Raw genomic sequence first — 19640 nt, forward strand, 5'->3', positions numbered from 1 at the left:
TGGAGTTTCTGACTTTTATTATAAAACGTTTGTCTGAACAGTAAATCAGAATAAAACTTGTAGATGTACTTACGAGCTTTTGAGCCGGCCATGCTGGTGCTGCTCAGGATTGTGAAAGCTGTCACAGCTACCGTATTGACATCAGCTCTGTGCGTTCATGAAGATTGGCCCTCCCTTTAATGCCACCATATCACATACAGGAACAACACTCCAGCTGTCACATCAGCACTTAATGACTTGTTAAAGTGACTACAGGGCAGATTCCTCAGTGGGTTAGTATACCACTCCACGCTCAGTCACATAAATAAACCTGTAGTCGTGGGAGGAGGCCACATGGTTGGAAACTGGCTCACAAATGTTTCCTTTTAGCCATCAACCAAAAACTTTTAGTCTTGTTATCAATCATCACGATTGATAACTGGATCATTCCATGCAACGTCAGTCAGTACCATCGACCGCTCAAGTTTGTTTACTCTGTTAACTTATAGAGAGGCAACATTTTAACCTCAAAATACACTGTTGGCAGAAGTATTGACTCATCTGTCTTATATTGTCAGAGACCGGGGTCTGAGGGACCCAGGGCCCATAAGCAGTTTTGGATTTATATTACTTGTTATATGTACATTTGATGTATTGTGTGGCTGTCCCTGGTTTCCCTGCTTGCAGGTATGTGTATGGGTCCATGTATGGGTCTGGGTGTTTCTGGTAGGATGGTTTACAGGCACCATCAGGCCTGGTGGGTCTGCCAGGTGGCTGGCTACACCTGAGGAAGATGCACACACCTGCAGCTGATCAAGCCTCGTCGGAGGAGCTACTTAGGAGTGTGGTGCAGCTCTTTCTGACGCTGGATCGATTCGTGAGACTTCCGTTAGTTTCCCAGTTAGAAGTCAGTGAATTAGAGTTTTGTTACTGAGTGGTGCTGCTTCTGTTACTTTCCCAGGAGAACTGCGGGACGAGAGGGCAGCAACCACGGACCACACTAAGGAGTGGAGACACAGAGCACTGACACTGGATGAAGACGGGAACGGCAGTCTGGGACACAGGGGGATTTATTGTTGCTCACTTCACCACCTTGTAAATAAACACTGTCTGCACTGAAGAGTCCGGCGTCTGGGTCCTGTTTCCCCACCTCCCCATGGTCTGCCAGCGCAGGCCATGACATATATAGTATATATATATAGTGACGCACATACATTCTTATATTTGCACATATATTTATTCTCATAATTCCCATAAAGAGCCACTGATGGCTGTTTCCCCGTGTTTGGTGCCACAGCCCGAGTGTTGTTCCTGTGTTTAGGACAGGTCTGGCACCTTGCATTTAAAGGGAGGGACGATCGTCATGGTACAACAACCAGCTCATGCAAAACATTTTGGCAGCAGGCATGTGACTGTGACACAGCTTTAACCCTGAGCAGCACCAACATGGCCGGCTCACTACCTCGTAAGTACATCTACAAGTTTTATTCTGATTTACTGTTCAGACAAACTTTTTATAATAAAAGTCAGAAACTGAGAAACTGCAGAGCTGCCTGTTTACCTGAGCTGTGATGAGTTATTCCTGTGACCCGAGTCTCTCTTTAATCTCTGTTGCTTTTTAATGTTTTGTTTTATTTGTTTCAAACACCAACACCTGAGTTCTTTGTGGTTCATGCAGTGATGAGAACAGGTCTGTGTTACACAGGCACACCAACCACAGCCTGTCATTTGTCTTCTTAATAAACCGCGAGAGACTAAAGAGACAAATCAATAACTCAAGCTTCATCCCTGAGTGTATACACTAGATCGACAGACGGAGCTTCCACGGACGGTGACTGTGAACTGTGTCCACAAAGTGGAGTGAAAGCTCAGAGGTGTCTGCAGCACCGACTCGACAGAAACGGACTCTAAATGATTTCCTGTAGATGATCAGAGTAATGCTGTTCTGCCAGTTTGACTAACTTCTCAGTGTCGAGCTAATTGTGGTTCGTTTTTTTTATGACAGTGATAGTTTGGATCGATGTGATGTTTTAGTTCAGGTGATTTCCAGTTTGATTTCAGTCAAGTTTTCTCTGCCCTCAGTAATGTTACCTGTGCTTTCTTCCACACCTGTTGCACTCATCTCAGTATATATACACCCTCATTAACTTCTATCCGGTCTTTAAGTGATGACGTGACGAATCCTACTTCCGGGTCTAAAGTAGTCTGCGTTTAATATGGCTTTTGTGTTGTTAACATGTTTAATGTTTTGTATTTTCTTCTATTTAATCTCTAAAAGCTCCTAAAACAGTCAGTGATCACTGTTGACCTCCCTCGGCTTTTATTACCGCTAATCATTTATTTAAGATAAGATAAGATAAGATAAGATGAGATAAGATAAGATAAGATAAGATAAGATAGAACTTTATTAATCCCTCGGGTGGGTTCCTCTGGGAAATTCGACTTCCAAAAAAAGCACAGCAACGACCGAAGTTACAGTTACAGAATTGTTATATATATATATATATATATATATATATATATATATATATATATATATATATATATACGCACACGCACACACACACACACACACACACACACACATATATAAATACAGAGACAAATATAAATAAAATATACAAAGGGGATAAATAGAATATAAGAATAAGCTCAGTTTTTAAAACCTTAGGATGTAACTACAGCCCAGCCCATGCAGCAGTATATGAATGACTAACCTCGTATTGTGGATGGATTATCTCAGTTGTTCTCCTGGCTGAAGTTTGGTCCTTTTACAGCATCCTGCCATGCGATTACATTTGTTCCTGACCACCGAGAACAGTTAACTTTTATCGAGTGGAAAAAAAGTTAGCTTGTTTATATTATGCTAACATAGCTGTGTCGCTAGCGGTCACGTAGCACATCATTATATACCAGCTAGCCCAACTTCAGTAACCCTACAAACGTCACTGCTGTTTAGTTTTCTGTCTTCATTTATGTTGGAAGTGATAGCAGAGCTGTACGTTTGAATTTGTTTCCAAAACCCCGCAGTCAGGACATGCTATATTGTATTTAGATAGAAGCTAGCGAGCTAACTCCCTGCTAACTTCTAACTCCGTTAAATGTCATAAATTCCGTTTTCATGGATGCCTGGATGTTAAACTCAATTGTTACACCTGGTAGAGCAGAACGCTGATCATTTTATTAAAGATGAAAGACTTTAGACAGTTTTTCAACTCTCAGTAATGCCATAGTGATCGTTTGATATATGGACCTGCAGCGGAGTTTAGACCCAGACACGGCTAGTGACGTTAGACTTAACGACCAGATAGGTTTATATATAACCACAGAATAATGTTTGCAGGTTTAGGTGAAATTATATAAATACGTCCTCAGCTTAACGATGACGGAGGAAACCTGGTCTTGTTAGGAGAGACGGCATCCATCCCACTTTGGATGGAGCAGCTCTCATTTCTAGAAATATGGACAAATTTATTAAACCCCCCAAAATATGACTATCCAGAGTTGGGACCAGGAAGCAGAGTTGCAGTCTTACACGCCTCTCTGCAGCTTCTCTCCTCCTGCTACCCCCCCCCCCCAAAAAAACCCATCTCCATAGAGACTGTGTCAGCTCCCAAACAGACAAAAACAAACTAAAAACCAGCAAAAAACAACTTAAACATAAACAATCACAAAGAAAGAACAATACAGTATCCAAAGAGTAAAACAGTGAAATGTGGATTATTAAATATTAGGTCTCTCTCCTCCAAGTCTCTGTTAGTACATGACTTAATAATTGATCAATTCAAAATCCTGCTCTCCACATACAAGGTCTTAAATAATCAGGCCCCATCTTATCTTAATGACCCTGTAGTTAGAGATGGACCGATCCGATATTACGTATCGGTCCGATACTGACCTAAATTACTGGATCGGATATCGGAGAAAAATAAAAAATGTAATCCGATCCATTAAATATCACGAAAGCACCTCACAAAACTTGAAACACGCCGTAACTCACCTCAGAACGTTAGCACGTCGGAGCAGTATGCATCACGTGATAGAGCGGCTGTGGCATGCGGGACCTGTCGGTGGTCTGGATAGCATGTGGAGCTTCGCTAGCAACCTGGCATTTCATCTCCGACAAAGTTATCCCGAGAGAAGTAAAGCAAGTGTGTAAGTCCATCTCTGAATGTAAAGCATTCCTGCATTAAGCTTAACAAGCGATATATGGAGCGACTGCCTCTTCTGGCTGCTACTTCAATCATGAAACTGATCAATGATCAGCTGATCGGCTTTTCTGTCGTGAGTCTCTCTTGTTTGTTTTTGGCCCACTTTGCACCAGAAAGAGGAAACCAGCGGCTGAACAACAGCAGCACGTTTAAGCTTGATCAGCTGTTGTTAGAATGTATTTAATATTAGTTTCTACTCCAGGATCTTTTTCTACGTAGCTGACGCTGGTAACTGTGCAGGGGCGGATCTAGCAAAGTTTAGCCAGGGGGGCCGATAGGGCATTAACAGGGAAAAGGGGCACAAAGACATACTTTTCTTTCTTATTCTCATTTAAAATGTCTCGCTTTTAATAAATAATTATCTGACACCCAAAGTTTTAATTTGATGTAAAATGTATAGAAGTCAATTACTGTATATAGTGACTATTAAGTCTAATATATATATATATACCCTAGTAAGCTATAGTACTTTTTCCTTTGGGAAGGTACCATCTGTGCAGTCTGCAATTTTGTTGAAGAAAGATGTTGAATCTATTTAATATTTCTTGAAAAATAATTGATTTCTGTGCATTTTTTTTCACACTGCATCAAATTAAGGTTGATTACGTCGATTAAGCATCATGAGGTGGAGCGTGAGGGGTGGTTCCCTATTTTTTATTTATTTATTTTTGTTGTTGCTGGGAGTTGGAACCCTATCAGTTAGGTTGCTTAATATTTACGCTAAGTACTCTTTAAAATACCAGAATAGGGAGGATGGTGTAGGTCTAAGTTTATTAGATTGATCAGTGTTGCTGAACTATGAAATATTTTTTTTGCATACAGGTATAACAGAATAGCTTTAGTGTAGTTTTTGTTTTAAATTTGAGTATGAACTTATACAAAATTCAGCAAGATATTTAAAAAAAACAGTTTTGTTGATTAAAAAACACTATATCGGATTCATATCGGTATCAGCAGATATCCAAATTTATGATATCGGTATCGGACATAAAAAAGGGGTATCGTGCCATCTCTACTTGTAGTACCATATCACCCTATTAGAGCACTTGGCTCTCGCTCTGCAGGCCTACTTGTTGTTCCTAGAGTATTTAAAAGTAGAATGGGAGGCAGAGCCTTCAGTTTTCAGGCCCCTCTTCTGTGGAACCAGCTTCCAGTTTGGATTCAGGAGACAGACACTATCTCTACTTTCAAGATCAGGCTTCAAACTTTCCTTTTTGCTAAAGCATATAGTTAGGGCTGGACCAGGTGACCCTGAATCCTCCCTTAGTTATGCTGCAATAGACGTAGGCTGCTGGGGATTCCCATGATGCACTGGGTGTTTCTTCTTCACTCAGTGTGTGTCTAAACACCTTTATTGCTTTACAGTAAAAAGCAACTGTTTTGGGGATTTACCCCTCAGCCTGACATGGCTCAGAGACACCACTGTGTGGGAGCGAAACACAACAGTTCCACAATCAAACTGTACATTTAACCTCAGTTCATGTCATCAAAGTTCATGAAGTGGTGAAGCATGAACTCCTGCCTCTATAGATACGTGGGGGGGACCTTCTTGCAGCTTCTTCATGTTGGCCTGTGGATGCTCAGGTATCTCTTATTCTACGGTCTGACTCCACGCCTCAGTCCAGATCACCGTCCCTCTCTTTGAGAACACTCAGACACACTTAGGCTACGTCCACACGTACCCGGGTATTTTTGAAAACGCAGATTTTTCTATGCGTTTGCACCTTTCGTCCACACGTAAACGGCGTTTTTAGTCACTGAAAATGGAGATTTTTAAAAACGCCGGCCAGGGTGGGTATTTTTGAAAACTCAGTTTTTGCATTTACGTGTGGACGAGAAAAACGGAGAAAACGCAGCGTCAAAGGTGTGCGCATTTTTTGACGTTATTGTTTCGGTGAAATGAATTTCTACAATACTATTACTATTAATTCTACTCTCTGCAGTGTTTAAATGCTTACATATACACACAGTTACTGTCCCTCCACGCATACGACTCTGTTCTGCTTCTATGCCCCAGCTTTGTTTACTTTTTCCCACCGAGGCTTCTAGACTTCTGATTGGCCAACATTTCTGCACGGTTAGGAATCTAGCGCCACCTGCTGCTTTGGCATGTTCATAGCAGCGTTTTCCTCCATTTCTGCCTTTATGTGTGGACGGGATTATTTTTTAAAATGAAAACGGAAAATCTCAGTTTTCAAAAATACCCGTGTACGCGTGGACGCAGCCTTATCCACTCTGAATGACATGCTGATGTCCTCGCTGTAGATCCTGCTGATCAACACGTTGATGCCTCGCTCACTCCTGACACACAGCGTGATGTCATCCATGTACAGGAGGAAGCAGAAGGTCAGTCTCATGTTTATATTTTACTGTTCCACATGATGACTGAGAGACTCCCACTAATAATGACAGCCATCTCTTTAACTTCCACAGCACATGCAGAGGACCTTCACCTCAGGATGGTGCTTGTTGGGAGAACGGGAGTTGGGAAGAGTGCATCAGGAAACACCATCTTGGGAAGAAAAGCCTTTAAATCTACATCCTCTTTTGCTTCAGTGACGTCAGAGTGTCAGAAGGAAACAGGAGAGGTGGAAGGACAGACGCTGGCTGTTGTCGATACTCCGGGCCTGTTTGACATCACCGTGTCTGAGTTGGAGGTGAAGGAACAGTTTGTTAGATGCATCTCCTTTGTTGCGCCTGGTCCTCATGTGTTCCTGATCGTCATCCAGATTGGCAGATTCACCAAAGAAGAACAAGAAACAGTGAAAATCCTTCAGGAGATATTTGGAAAAGAAGCAGCAGATTATACTATGGTGCTGTTCACACATGGAGATGATGTGGACAATGAAGCTAACATAGACACATTAATAAATGGAAATCAGCGTCTGCACGGCTTCATCAGTCAGTGTGGTGGAGGATATCATGTTTTTAAGAACAGAAGTGAGGATGTCTCTCAGGTCAGGGAGCTGCTGGAGAAGATCAACACCATGGTTCAGAGCAACGGAGGAAAATGTTACACCAATGAGATGCTGCAGGAGGCTGAGAGAGCCGTCAGAGAAGAGACTGAACGTATTCAGAGAGAAGATACAGAGATGGTGGAAGAAGAAGAAGCAGGAGGTGCAGGAGGACAGGAAGAGAAAAAGAAGAAGTTCTTGAAGAGTGTGGGTATCGGAGCGGGTGCTGGAAGTGTGCTGGGTCCAGTGGGAGCAGCACTGGGAGCGGCAGTGGGAGCTGCTGTTGCAGCAGCGAAAGAGAAACAATGTGTCATACTGTGATATGAAAAGCAATTTTAATGTTATCATCATCATTAGTTACTGATCATCTGACCTGTAAGAAGTTATTTTCATTCACAACCATCAGTCGGTCATATTATGGATTAAAATTATTTTATGGATAATTTGACAGCTGTCAAACTGCACCTGACTCCCTGAATCAGTATCCAACACATTTTTGTTCCTGTGTAATAAAAATAAAATGTTTCTTTGTAAATAAAAAGCTCCGTGAAATCCAGAGTGGATCTGTGGCAGGATGTCAGCTGTGCAACAAGCCCAGTTGTGAAATTTCCTCACAAATAAATATTTCACAGTCACCTGTTGAAGTCATCACAACAAAGAGGAAGTGATTGGGACTGACAGCAAATCAGCCATGAAGTGGTTGGCCACCTAAATCAGCGAGCGGGGGCAGGTGAGGCGCAGAGTGAACGTAGGTCACCAGCTTTCTGCAGAGCCAATCACGACGGACCTCCAAACTTCAGATTAGCTTCATGGAATGAGTTTCCATGGTGACCAGAGCACTACATCCAAACACCAAGCGTAGACCAAAACATTGGATGCAGTAGTCTTGCTGTAAACTGCCTAATGTACTTCTTAGTTGTGGTCACTTTCTAATTGGATCAAATTATTTGCTCTTGCTAACTTGACAAAAACATTCAAAAACGCATCATCAGTCCTCTAAGTCCATATTCTAATTTTTTAAATCTTCTTGGGTCCTCATCAGTGATGTTCAGTATTCAGATTGTTACACAAAGAAAAGTAAAGTAACATGCATTAGCTGCTACTTTTCCTAAAAATACTGCCGTATGTTACTTGCCTCATCTCTGGCTCCAGTGCCACACTCCAACACAAATCCCTACCCTAATGAGGACACACATACATTGTTACTTTTAACTTTTACATATCAACCCAAAGCAAAGATAAACACCAATCCAAACAGACTTTAAAGTGGTCGCCACGGTGATTCTGGTGTAAAATAATGAGCATGTAGAAATGGAGGCTGCAGCCTGGCTGCTCGTCAGCCTGTTGAAGTTCAGTCCTGAAAGGCTGAATCGTACTGTGCCACCATATTCCTCCTCAATCAGCGGTGCGTGCAAGAAGGAAAACAATGCCTGTCCTTTGATTTTTTCCTTTTCTCTCTGTCTAGCATGCAGATAAATGAATAACCTTTGTAATTCAACTACAGTAGTATAACAGTCACTGTAATATAATTACTAGCTGGCTTATGGCCCTTTGTGCTGGGATCATGGTACTGGTCCCAGCACAAAGTAAAGGGTTGCTTCAGGTATAAAAATGCCTGTTGGCCAACTGGGTGCTGGTGGAAACTGTGCTACTGATGGCCAATGACAAAGGAAGAGGAAAGGGACAAGGTGTGTCCAAGACCTTCTGTGTGAGTAGAAAACTTTTAATTTCAATTCTGGGTTAAACAGAGATTATATATGTACAGTGTGCTCGAGGGGGGTCCAGGGCTCCAGGGTCCGTGGGGGAAGAGGAGGGGCTCAAACAGGCTCTCACGCTTCCACACACTCGCTCGCAGGATTCTGAGGTGGGCAGGGACAGGTCCAGGAAAGATCTACGCACAGAAGCTTCAGTTAGTAACACACTCAGAACGACAACTCGCGGATTCTAGTTTTTAAGCTACAGGTTGACTGACGCAGATTGCTAAATGATCCAGCGATGAGTAGCAAAGTGCCTCTGTCTTAAGTAGGCTCAGGATTACTGGAGCTCAGCAGCAGGTGTGGAGATTGGACGCAGGTGCGTGGGCTAGGGGCGGGAGCCTGTAATCAGCTCCGCCCCGGCAGAGGAGAGAGAGAGAGCAAAAAACAAAACAAAACATTTTGCCTAACACAGGGTCAGCCGGCGGGTATGGGGACCATGACATATCCTTTCTCTTCCGAGTCTCTGTCAGTACTCTTGCTGCTCTTGCTAGGCAGGACACAACAGTTACAGGAGAGTGACTGTGTTTCCTGGTGACAGTGGTAGTCCAGTGATGAAATCCAAAGTGATGGGGAAAGGGGGGGAGGAGCCCAGATAGAGGAGAGCTAGTGATCTTATTCTGAGCACAGACTGACAGGCAGACACAAATTCTTTGACATCTCTTATTAGTGTGGGCTGACAGGACAGAAGAAAAGACATGGAGCAACTTTGATCTGAGTGACAGGTGAATTTGGCAGTGCATGACCTAAACTGGACTGCAGATCAAACCTACAGATGGTTATGAGGTCTGTTATCAGGGTCAGGCTCATCGCGCTGAGTGTGGAGCAGGGATTCAAGAGCTCATGCAGCATGGAGGTGGCAAAATTGTGGGCCTTCTGCGGGTTTGGAGGGAGAGAATTGCTGGCATAAGGCATCTGACTTCATGTTACTGAATCTGGGTCTGTAGGTGATGACAAAATAAAAAAATATTATTTAATTAGTCAATTTATCCATCCATCCATCCATCCATCCATCCATCTTCATCCGCTTTATCCGGGGCCGGGTCGCGGGGGCAGCAGCCTAAGCAAAGAGGCCCAGACCTCCCTCTCCCCAGCCACCTCCTCCAGCTTATCCGGGGGAATACCAAGGCGTTCCCAGGCCAGCCGAGAGATATAATCTCTCCAGCGTTTCCTGGGTCTGCCCCGGGGCCTCCTCCCGGTGGGACATGCCCGGAACACCTCACCCAGGAGGCGCCCAGGAGGCATCCTTGTCAGATGCCCGAACCACCTCAGCTGGCTCCTTTCGATGTGGAGCAGCAGCTGCTCTACTCTGAGCACCTCCCGGATGGCCGAACTTCTCACCCTATCTCTAAGGGAGAGGCCAGCCACCCTTCGGAGGAAGCTCATTTCTGCCGCTTGTATCCGCGATCTCGTTCTTTCGGTCACTACCCACAGCTCGTGGCCATAGGTGAGGGTAGGGACGTAGATCGACCGGTAAATTGAGAGCTTCGCTTTTACACTCAGCTCCCTCTTCACCACGACGGACCGGTGCAGCGTCTGCATTACTGCAGCTGCAGCCCCAATCCGTCTGTCGATCTCCGGCTCCCTTCTCCCATCACTCGCGAACAAGACCCCGAGATACTTGAACTCCTCCACTTGGGGCAGGAACTCATCCCCGACCCGGAGTGGGCACTCCACCCTTTTCCAGCTGAGAACCATGGCCTCAGATTTGGAGGTGCTGATCCTCATTCCCGCTGCTTCACACTCGGCTGCGAACCGTTCCAGTGCGAGCTGGAGGCCCCCACCCGATGAAGCCAACAGAACCACATCATCCGCAAAAATCAGAGATGAGATTCTGAGGCCACCAAAGCGAAAGCCCTCCGCCACTTGGCTGCGCCTACAAATCCTGTCCATAAAAATTATGAACAGAACCGGAGACAAAGGGCAGCCCTGGCGGAGCCCATCACCCACCGGGAACGAGTCCGACTTATTGCCGGCAATGCGAACCAAGCTCTTGCAACGGTTGTATAGGGATCGAATGGCCCGTAGCAATGGGCCAGACACCCCATACTCCCGCAACACCTCCCACAGGACACCCCGAGGGACACGGTCGAATGCCTTCTCCAAGTCCACAAAACACATGTAGACTGGTTGGGCAAACTCCCATGCACCCTCAAGTATCCTGGAGAGGATAAAGAGCTGGTCCAGTGTTCCGCGACCAGGACGAAAACTGCATTGCTCCTCCTGTATCCGAGGTTCGACTAGCGGACAAACTCTCCTTTCCAGCACCCTGGCATAGACTTTCCCAGGGAGGCTGAGGAGTGTGATCCCCCTGTAATTGGAACACACCCTCCGGTCCCCTTTCTTAAAGATGGGGACCACCACCCTGGTCTGCCAGTCCACAGGTACTGCCCCTGATCTCCACGCAACATTGCAGAGGCATGTCAACCAGGACAGCCCTACAACGTCCAGAGCCTTCAGGAACTCGGGGCGGACCTCATCAACACCAGGGGCTCTGCCACCAAGGAGTTGTTTAACTGCCTCAGTGACCTCGCCCCCGGAATGGTCATTCCCCTCATCCCCAGACTCTGCTTCCTCCTCGGAAGACGTGTCAGTGGGATTAAGGAGGTCCTCGAAGTATTCCTTCCACCGCCTGACAATTTTCTCAGTCGACGTCAGCAGCGCTCCGCCAGCACTATACACAGTGCAGGTAGAGCACCGCTTTCCCCTCCTGAGACGCCTGACGGTTTGCCAGAATCTCTTCGAGGCAGTCCCAAAGTCTTTTTCCATGGCCTCTCGGAACTCCTCCCACACCCGAGTTTTTGCTTCAGCCACTGCCCTAGCCTCTAAGAAGGCTGGGTACTCCGAACTGCCACTTGGCGCATAAGCACAGATGACAGTCAGGACCCGTTCCCCGACCCTAAGGCGCAGGGAACAAACCCTCTCATCCACCGGGAAAAACCCCAACGTATCGGCAGCAAGCCGAGGGGATATTAGAATACCCACCCCAGCTCGCCGCCTCTCACCAGGGGCAACTCCAGACTGAGACAGAGTCCAGCCCCTCTCCAGGAGAATGGTTCCAGAGCCCAAGCCATGCATAGAGGTGAGCCCAACTATATCTAGCCGGTACCTCTCAACCTCGCGCACTAACTCAGGCTCCTTCCCCACCAGAGAGGTGACATTCCATGTCCCTATTGCCAGTCTTGGCAGCCGGGGGTCAGTCCGCCAGGGCCTCCGCTCCTGGCCGCCACCCAGCACACAATTCACCCGACCCCTATGGCGCCTCCTGCAGGTGGCGGGCCTTTGGGAGGATGGGCCCATGTCTCCTCTTAGGGCTGTGCCCGGCTGGGCCCCATGGACTAAGGCCCAGCCACCAGAGGCTCGTCCTCGGGCACCCTTCCCGGGCCTGGCTCCAGGGCTCTGCTGGGACTCCGTTGTATTATCACCAACTCCTCCTCTTTATGTTATGCAACTTCCAAAATTTGACTTTAAATGTCCGTAATTTTAGCTTTAAGCTACAACTGTTTCCCGATTTGTGACCAAATCTTTCTCTTTAAAAACTATATAACTCGATTATATCTATAATCCAGCTTTGAGATCCTCCCCAGACGCCTTAACGCCCACTCACATCCTGGGCCATCTGACCTCAGGAAATCACATGATAGGGTGGGGCCAGGTTTCACAATGAGCTCACCCAAAACTCTGGCTGATTGGGACCCACACCCAGTTTCACACCTTGGCTCAGGCGATTAGAGGATCATCAGGGGGTCCTTTGTCCCTCTGTGGGGGGAAACTCCCACTAGGTTTATATCTGGGACTCTCCACCATTTGACCTTAGAACTGAAGAAGCTTCTCGGATGAGAGGTGAAACGTCTTCAAGCAACTTAAAGAAGTCCAGACGCTTTTCTTTGCAAGCTCCTGAGACTTGTTGTTGTATTATTTTAGCATGTTCAAGAAAAACAAACAAACAACCATCAGTTTTTAAACAATCTTTTCGTTTATTAAAGGGAAAGGTAATCCAAACGTACCTGGCCCTGTGTGAGAATGTGCTGCTGATTCTTCTTTCAAGTTCTCAGGGAAGACTAAGAAACTACAGTGAAAAATATGACATTTTCTGAAGAGTTCAGTTTCTCTGCTACACCCACGCCCGATTACTGCCAAACCTGCTGAAGCACAGGCCTGGTCGGGGTTACAGGAATGTTTCACAGGCTGTGGCACTCCAGAGAACCACAGTGAGAACCACAGTTATCCACACATGGAGCAAACAGTGCTGATAGTTTGTTTGACGGTCTGAAAAATGCTTGTCTGCTAAATATGAAAAATAAAATCAGGAAGGAGGAAAACCCTGTCTCACAGGTTCACTGCACAGAGTGTGTTTATGAAGTAATCACAGCAATACAGATGATAACAATGTTTTTAAACACCTGAACACATCATATACCAACATTTATTGATATTTGCATCATTTAAGTGTAAATATTTATTATACTTTAAAGTTAAAGAAAATATTTGTTGTATTGCTTATAATGTTTGCACTCCGTGCTTACTGTCCCTTGTGGTCCACCGTAGTGGCAACGGGGAGTGTTTGTTTTCACGAAAGTGGGTGTGTTTTATGTTGAACTGAACGAGCGGCAATAAAGATAATGGTGGCTCACGAAGCAGATTATGAACACGTTATTCATAAGTTTGAGACAGAATATTACATGGTGTCAGAGTAAATCGAACTAAACGCCCACTGACAGAGCGAAATGGATTCGTCGGGAGTTCCTGCACCACGGATGGACTGGGATTCAGCCAATCTTCCCGATGCCTGGCGGAGGTTCGTACAACATGTGAAGCTAATGTTTAGCGGCCCGCTAAGCGGCAAGCCCGAGGAGGCCCAGTGCAGCTATCTTCTTCTGTGGGTAGGAGAAAGAGGCAGGGACATTTATAACACATGGCAGCTGTCTGATGAAGAAGCTAAAAAGCTGACCACATATCTCGACAGGTTTGAACAGTACCTCATGCCGAAAACAAACACCATTTTCGCCAGATACAAGTTTAATGAAAGACTCCAAGGTGAAGGGGAGTCATTTGAGCACTTTGTGACCGAGTTAAAGTTACTCGTCAAGCAGTGTGGCTATGTTAACAGTGATGAAATGGTCCGAGACAGGATTGTCTTCGCAACCAGTTTACCACAAGTCAGAGAAAAGCTGCTGAGCCAAGGGTCAGATTTGACTCTAGAAAAAGCCATAGACATTGCACGCTCCTATGAGATCGCACGAGAGCAATTGAAAGCCATGGTTGACCCACACACGAGCCTGCAGGGAGCAGCGCCCGCGCATGCAGTATCCGCTAAGCGCCAGAGTACGCAGCAAAAAGATAGGAGGGCACCTCATTATAATAAGATGGGAAAAATGTGTGGAAGATGTGCACGAGCACACAGCCAGAAGGAGGAGTGTCCTGCAAAAGGGAAGAGGTGCAAAAAGTGCAATAAAATGAACCACTTTGCCAAAGCATGCCGTTCACAAGCACCACACCAACCCAACCCAGTGTACTCTATTAACCCTGACACTCCAAGCGATGAAGCGGAGCTATTCATAGATTCCATAACAAAGTGCAACGAAGGGGAGGCCGATGAACAGGCTTACGCCGACGTAGAAGTAGGCTCACTGCATCACACCGTGAGTTTTAAGCTTGACACAGGAGCCACTGCTAACGTCATCCCTGCCCGATTGTTTAAGAAGTGTTTTAAGCAGGTTAGCTTGGCACCGCCCACACGCACACTATCTGGCTATGGAGGAGAAAAACTCAACATCAAAGGCACATGCCAGTTAAAGTGCAGGTGGAAAGGCATTCACAAGATGCTGACATTTGACATAGTAGACACTGCAGCACCCCCCATCTTAGGGTTGAGAGCATGCCTGGATCTAAACCTAGTCAAGCTGGTCATGTCAGTACAGATCACAAATGTCATGGAGGAGTTTGCCGATGTGTTCGAGGGCATAGGGAAATTCCCAGGAGAATGCGACTTACACATTGACCCAGACGCCATGCCCGTTGTGTGCCCCCCCCCGGAGGATCCCTTTCACACTGCGGGAACGACTGAAACGGGAGTTGGATGACATGGAGAAAAACGGCATAATCATCAAAGTAAAAGAACCCACAGAATGGGTAAACGGACTGGTGGTCGCAGAGAAGCGTACTGGGAAGCTCAGAGTATGCCTCGATCCTCGCGAATTAAACAAAGCCATCAAAAGACCTCATTACCCGCTTCCAACATTGGATGACATCACACCAAAGCTGGCAGGAGCACAGTACTTCAGTGTCATGGATGCTCGCTCAGGCTATTGGGCCATCCAACTAACCACCAAGTCATCGCTCCTCACCACCTTCAACACGACCTTTGGCAGGTACCGTTTTCTGCGCCTTCCTTTTGGGATAATATCAGCACAGGACATTTTCCAAAGGAAAATCGATGAGACGTATGAAGGGCTCAATGGAGTGGCAGCCATCGTGGATGACATCCTCGTGTTTGGCAGGACAAAGGAGGAACACGACGAGAACCTCCGTGCCATGCTTGAGCGCACACGGGAGCGAGGAGTACGTCTCAATCCAGAGAAATGTGTCATAGGCGCCACAGAAGTGAGCTACTTTGGACACAAACTCACCCGGGAGGGCATCCAGCCAGACCCAAAGACACTGCAGGCCATAAAGGACATGCCACCTCCTGAGAATAAGAATGAGCTTGAGACAATCCTTGGAATGGCGAACTACCTGTCCAGATTCGCACCACGACTATCAGAGGTGAACGCACCGCTGCGTCAGCTGCTCAAACAAGACTCAGAGTTCATCTGGGATCAGACCCACGACAGAGTCTTCCAGCAAATGAAAGATCTCATAACCAGAGAACCAGGCCCCATACTGGCATACTACGACACAACCAAGGAGCTACGGCTACAGGTAGATGCATCAAAGTATGGTTTGGGAGCTGTGTTGATGCAGGACGGACACCCAATAGCATATGCTTCAAAGACACTGACCCCAACAGAAGTCAACTATGCACAGATCGAATAAGAGCTCTTTGCAGTGCTGTTTGGATGCAAGCGTTTCCACACCTACATATACGGCAGGAGAGTCATTGTCGAGTCGGACCACAAGCCGTTGGAGCACATACTGAAGAAACCAATCTCTGTAGCCCCTGCTCGTCTGCAGCGCATGCTGTTACAGCTGCAGAGATACGACATAGAGATTGTGCACCGGCCCGGAAAAGACATACCTGTGGCCGACACACTGTCCAGGAAACCATTGCCCGACCAAGACAGCACGCTGAGTGAAGGCATGGAGGACCAGATCCACTCGGTGATAAACAGCCTCCCAGTAAGTGACAAAAAACTCTCAGAGATACAGGCTGCAACAGGATGCGACCCGCAGCTCACCCTGCTGAAGCAAACTGTGCAGGATGGCTGGCCTGAGGACAGAAAAAAATGCCCCAAAACCCTTTTGGACTTCTGGACTTTCAGAGATGAAATTTCACACTCCCATGGCATCATCTTCAAAGGTGACAAAATTATAGTGCCACTAGCCCTAAGGAACAACATGCTGGAGAGAATCCACACTGGGCACATGGAGATTGAGAGGAGTAAGCAGAGAGCAAGGGACGCCCTCTTCTGGCCAGGCATGGGCAAGGACATAGCTGCCACGGTGGAAAACTGTTCCATATGTCAGGAGAGGCGCGCGGCGAATTCCAAAGAACCTCTCATCCCACACCAGATCCCTGAGAGACCATGGCAGGCAGTGGCCTCAGATCTCTTCACATGGCGTGGACGGGACTACTTGGTAGTTGTGGACTACAACAGCCGCTACTTTGAGGTCGAAAGGCTATTCTCTACCACTGCAGGGTCCGTCATCAAAAAGCTCAAGGCCATATTCGCCAGACATGGTATACCAGAGACGCTTATCTCAGATAACGGCCCACAATACAGCTCTCGAGAGTTCAAGGATTTTGCAGTCACATGGGACTTTGTCCACACGACCTCAAGTCCTTTGTACCCGCAAAGCAACGGCCTCGCCGAAAGAACAGTCAAGACGGCCAAATCAGTTCTGGATAAAGCTCATGCTCAGGGAGTAGATCCCTACCTGTCCCTATTGGAGCAAAGGAACACGCCAGTCGATGGCTTCAGGTCACCCGCGCAGCTCCTCATGAGTCGACGTCTACGCTCAGTGCTTCCTGTTACCGGATGCCACCTGGTACCTCGCATCATAAGCCCGACGGTTGTGCAAAAAACACGGATGGAAAGACAAGAGCATCAGAGGCGTTACTACAATCGCAGCGCCACACCACTACCGAGGCTGCAGCAGGGGGACCACATTCGCTTTCAGCACGAGTCCGGAGCCTGGAAACCGGCTGTCATCATCCGACCTGCAGAGACTGCCCGCTCTTTCGTGATCCGCACTGGCGAGGGACAGACTATACGGCGTAACCGACGGCACCTGAGAGGCGCCAAGGCGTCACCGGCACCTTCAGCACCAGGACCCGATCTGGTCACCCAGCCAGATAGTGCAGCTCAGCAACAAGCAGAGCCCCTGTCGCCATCTAGAGACACTAAAACGCCAACCATGGACACTAGCCCTGCACTGACCACCAGATCAGGACGAGTGGTCAAACCGAGGGTTATTCTTGACCTGTGATTGTAAAGGGTGTAGGCGGATCGCTGCCCTAAAAAAAAAAAAAAAAAAAAAATGGAAACATGTCAAATGTCCATGTACTAATGAGTGCATATCCCGCATCACATTGTTGGTGTTAGTTTTATGCCCCAGTAATTTTACACATGGCAGTGTTGGAAAACTGTTCCTTATCCTCATGTTCAGGATGTTCTATTTTGAAATGTATACCAGCTGTGTCACTGGCGGACATTTAAAAAAAAAAAAAAGGGAGATGTTGTATTGCTTATAATGTTTGCACTCCGTGCTTACTGTCCCTTGTGGTCCACCGTAGTGGCAACGGGGAGTGTTTGTTTTCACGAAAGTGGGTGTGTTTTATGTTGAACTGAACGAGCGGCAATAAAGATAATGGTGGCTCACGAAGCAGATTACGAACACGTTATTCATAAGTTTGAGACAGAACATTACAATATTGTTTTCAAACTTTGCATTTGTGAACAGTATTTTATTTTTAATCAGTTTGTGACTGGAGACCATGTCAGAACCTCCGAGCTCGTCCTGAGCAAAGCTGCTGCTAATCCAACCTGCTCTCTAAGGTCTGGGCATGTCCGACTGGGAGGAGGTCATGGAAGTCCATCTCAGCTAGCTTGGGGATGCTGCAGCTTTTCCTCCAGACCATCAGGAGGATGTAGGTGGGATAGAGAGGTGTGGCAGTCTCTGTACAGACCAGACTCTGTCCCTGAGACCTGGGCCAGCATGAGTCAGATGGATCAAAGGTTTGTGTTAAATATAGAAAATTCAGGAAAATGTTTTATTTAAGCAATGGAGGAAAAAGCTCGTTACCCAGGAACCAAAGATGTTCAGGAGATCTGTGTGTATACAGGCTCATGTTATACAGCTCTTAGATGACGTATTACACAATATGATAAATTACCGTGGACTAACAGTTCTTGTGTGCGCCATTAATGACCAATAATTATCAAAATGTGATCAAACGTTCTTTATTTTATTGTGTGGCACATTTTTTCTCCTTTGCTGCTACGACTGCTGCTCCCACTGCTGCTCCCACTGCTGCTCCCACTGCTGCTCCCAGTGCTGCTCCCAGTGCTGCTCCCACTGCTGCTCCCACTGCTGCTCCCACTGCTGCTCCCACTGCTGCTCCCACTGCTGCTCCCAGTGGCCCTAAAATGCTCCCGAGGCCCGCTCCTATCCCAGCAGCCCTCAGGATCTTGTTCTTCGTCTGTGCCCGTCCTCTCGTTTCTCCTTCTCTGTCAGGAGACCCAGGACCCTGACAGAAACAGTATAAATGGAAGCGCTGCACAGACTAAATAATCGACTCGATCTTTGAGGAAACAAAGAGAATACCAAAGGTGGGAAAAACCCACAGTGTGTTTCGGTTAAAAAGGAAAGCATCTGAAAGGGCTCCTCTAAACGCTCTTCCTCACTGAGAACCAAAACAGAACCTCAAACGTATTCAGCTGAAGAACGACATCAATGCAGAGCTGTGGCTTCTGAGGTATCTGGAGTATTTTCTGCTTTCCTGTAAAACTCCAGGGAATGCAGGAAGCTTGCTCCGAGCTTACAGGAACCGACAGTCGAACTGGCTGAACAGGATCAAAAGATTTCACCTGAGCTCAGTTTCACTCATCAGGTAAAGGCTGTGGACCGCAGTGAGCGTCGATCAGTAAAAACAGTAGAGTTTGTACTTTACTGTCTGTGTGTGGTTTCTTCATGTCAGAACACCAACAGCTGCTCATTGTTGGGTTGTGACCTTTCAATATGAACACCTGTAACTTCATATTGTCAGGTCTGACACCAACCACAGGTTTTCTCAGCAGGAACAATCAAAGCCTTTGTTTTCCTGCAGACTGTGTAAAATAAATCTGTTTCCAGCTCTGCGTGGTAGGGCTGGCTATCGACGTCGACTTCTGCGTTCAATTTGATTGAATTCAGACTCAGGCGGTCAGAAACATCTTATTTATTCATTTATCAGCACTTATCCATATTTAATATCCATATATTAAACCGAAGCTGACACTGTGAGACTTCATCAGAGGTGTGAGCGCCACAGCAGAGGCCTTTGTGTCAAAGTAACTGAGGATCAAACAGACACACATGAA

General features: G+C 46.6%; 2 protein-coding genes across 2 annotated transcripts in view; one reads left to right on the forward strand and one right to left on the reverse strand.

Moving 5' to 3' along the window:
• Nucleotides 1–19640, reverse strand: part of LOC113029986 (GTPase IMAP family member 8-like) — a 30218-nt gene that overhangs the window by 1856 nt on the left and 8722 nt on the right. The gene's annotated exons all lie outside the window — the stretch shown is intronic.
• On the forward strand, nt 1376–7623 carry LOC113029990 (GTPase IMAP family member 7-like). The gene is made up of 3 exons (XM_026180971.1): nt 1376–1444; nt 6456–6536; nt 6624–7623. Exons 1-3 carry the CDS (start codon nt 1426–1428, stop codon nt 7463–7465), a joined length of 942 nt encoding a protein of 313 aa, XP_026036756.1. The 5' UTR covers nt 1376–1425; the 3' UTR covers nt 7466–7623.

The sequence above is a fragment of the Astatotilapia calliptera genome, chromosome 10, assembly GCF_900246225.1.
Source record: "Astatotilapia calliptera chromosome 10, fAstCal1.2, whole genome shotgun sequence".
Classification (NCBI taxonomy): Eukaryota; Metazoa; Chordata; class Actinopteri; order Cichliformes; family Cichlidae; genus Astatotilapia; species Astatotilapia calliptera.

What these genes read in the sequence shown, in the direction of transcription:
- LOC113029990 (XM_026180971.1), top strand. An exon ending in TGTACAGGAGGAAGCAGAAG is followed by an intron (nt 6,537 to 6,623) that starts GTCAGTCTCATG and finishes TAACTTCCACAG; the next exon opens with CACATGCAGAGGACCTTCAC.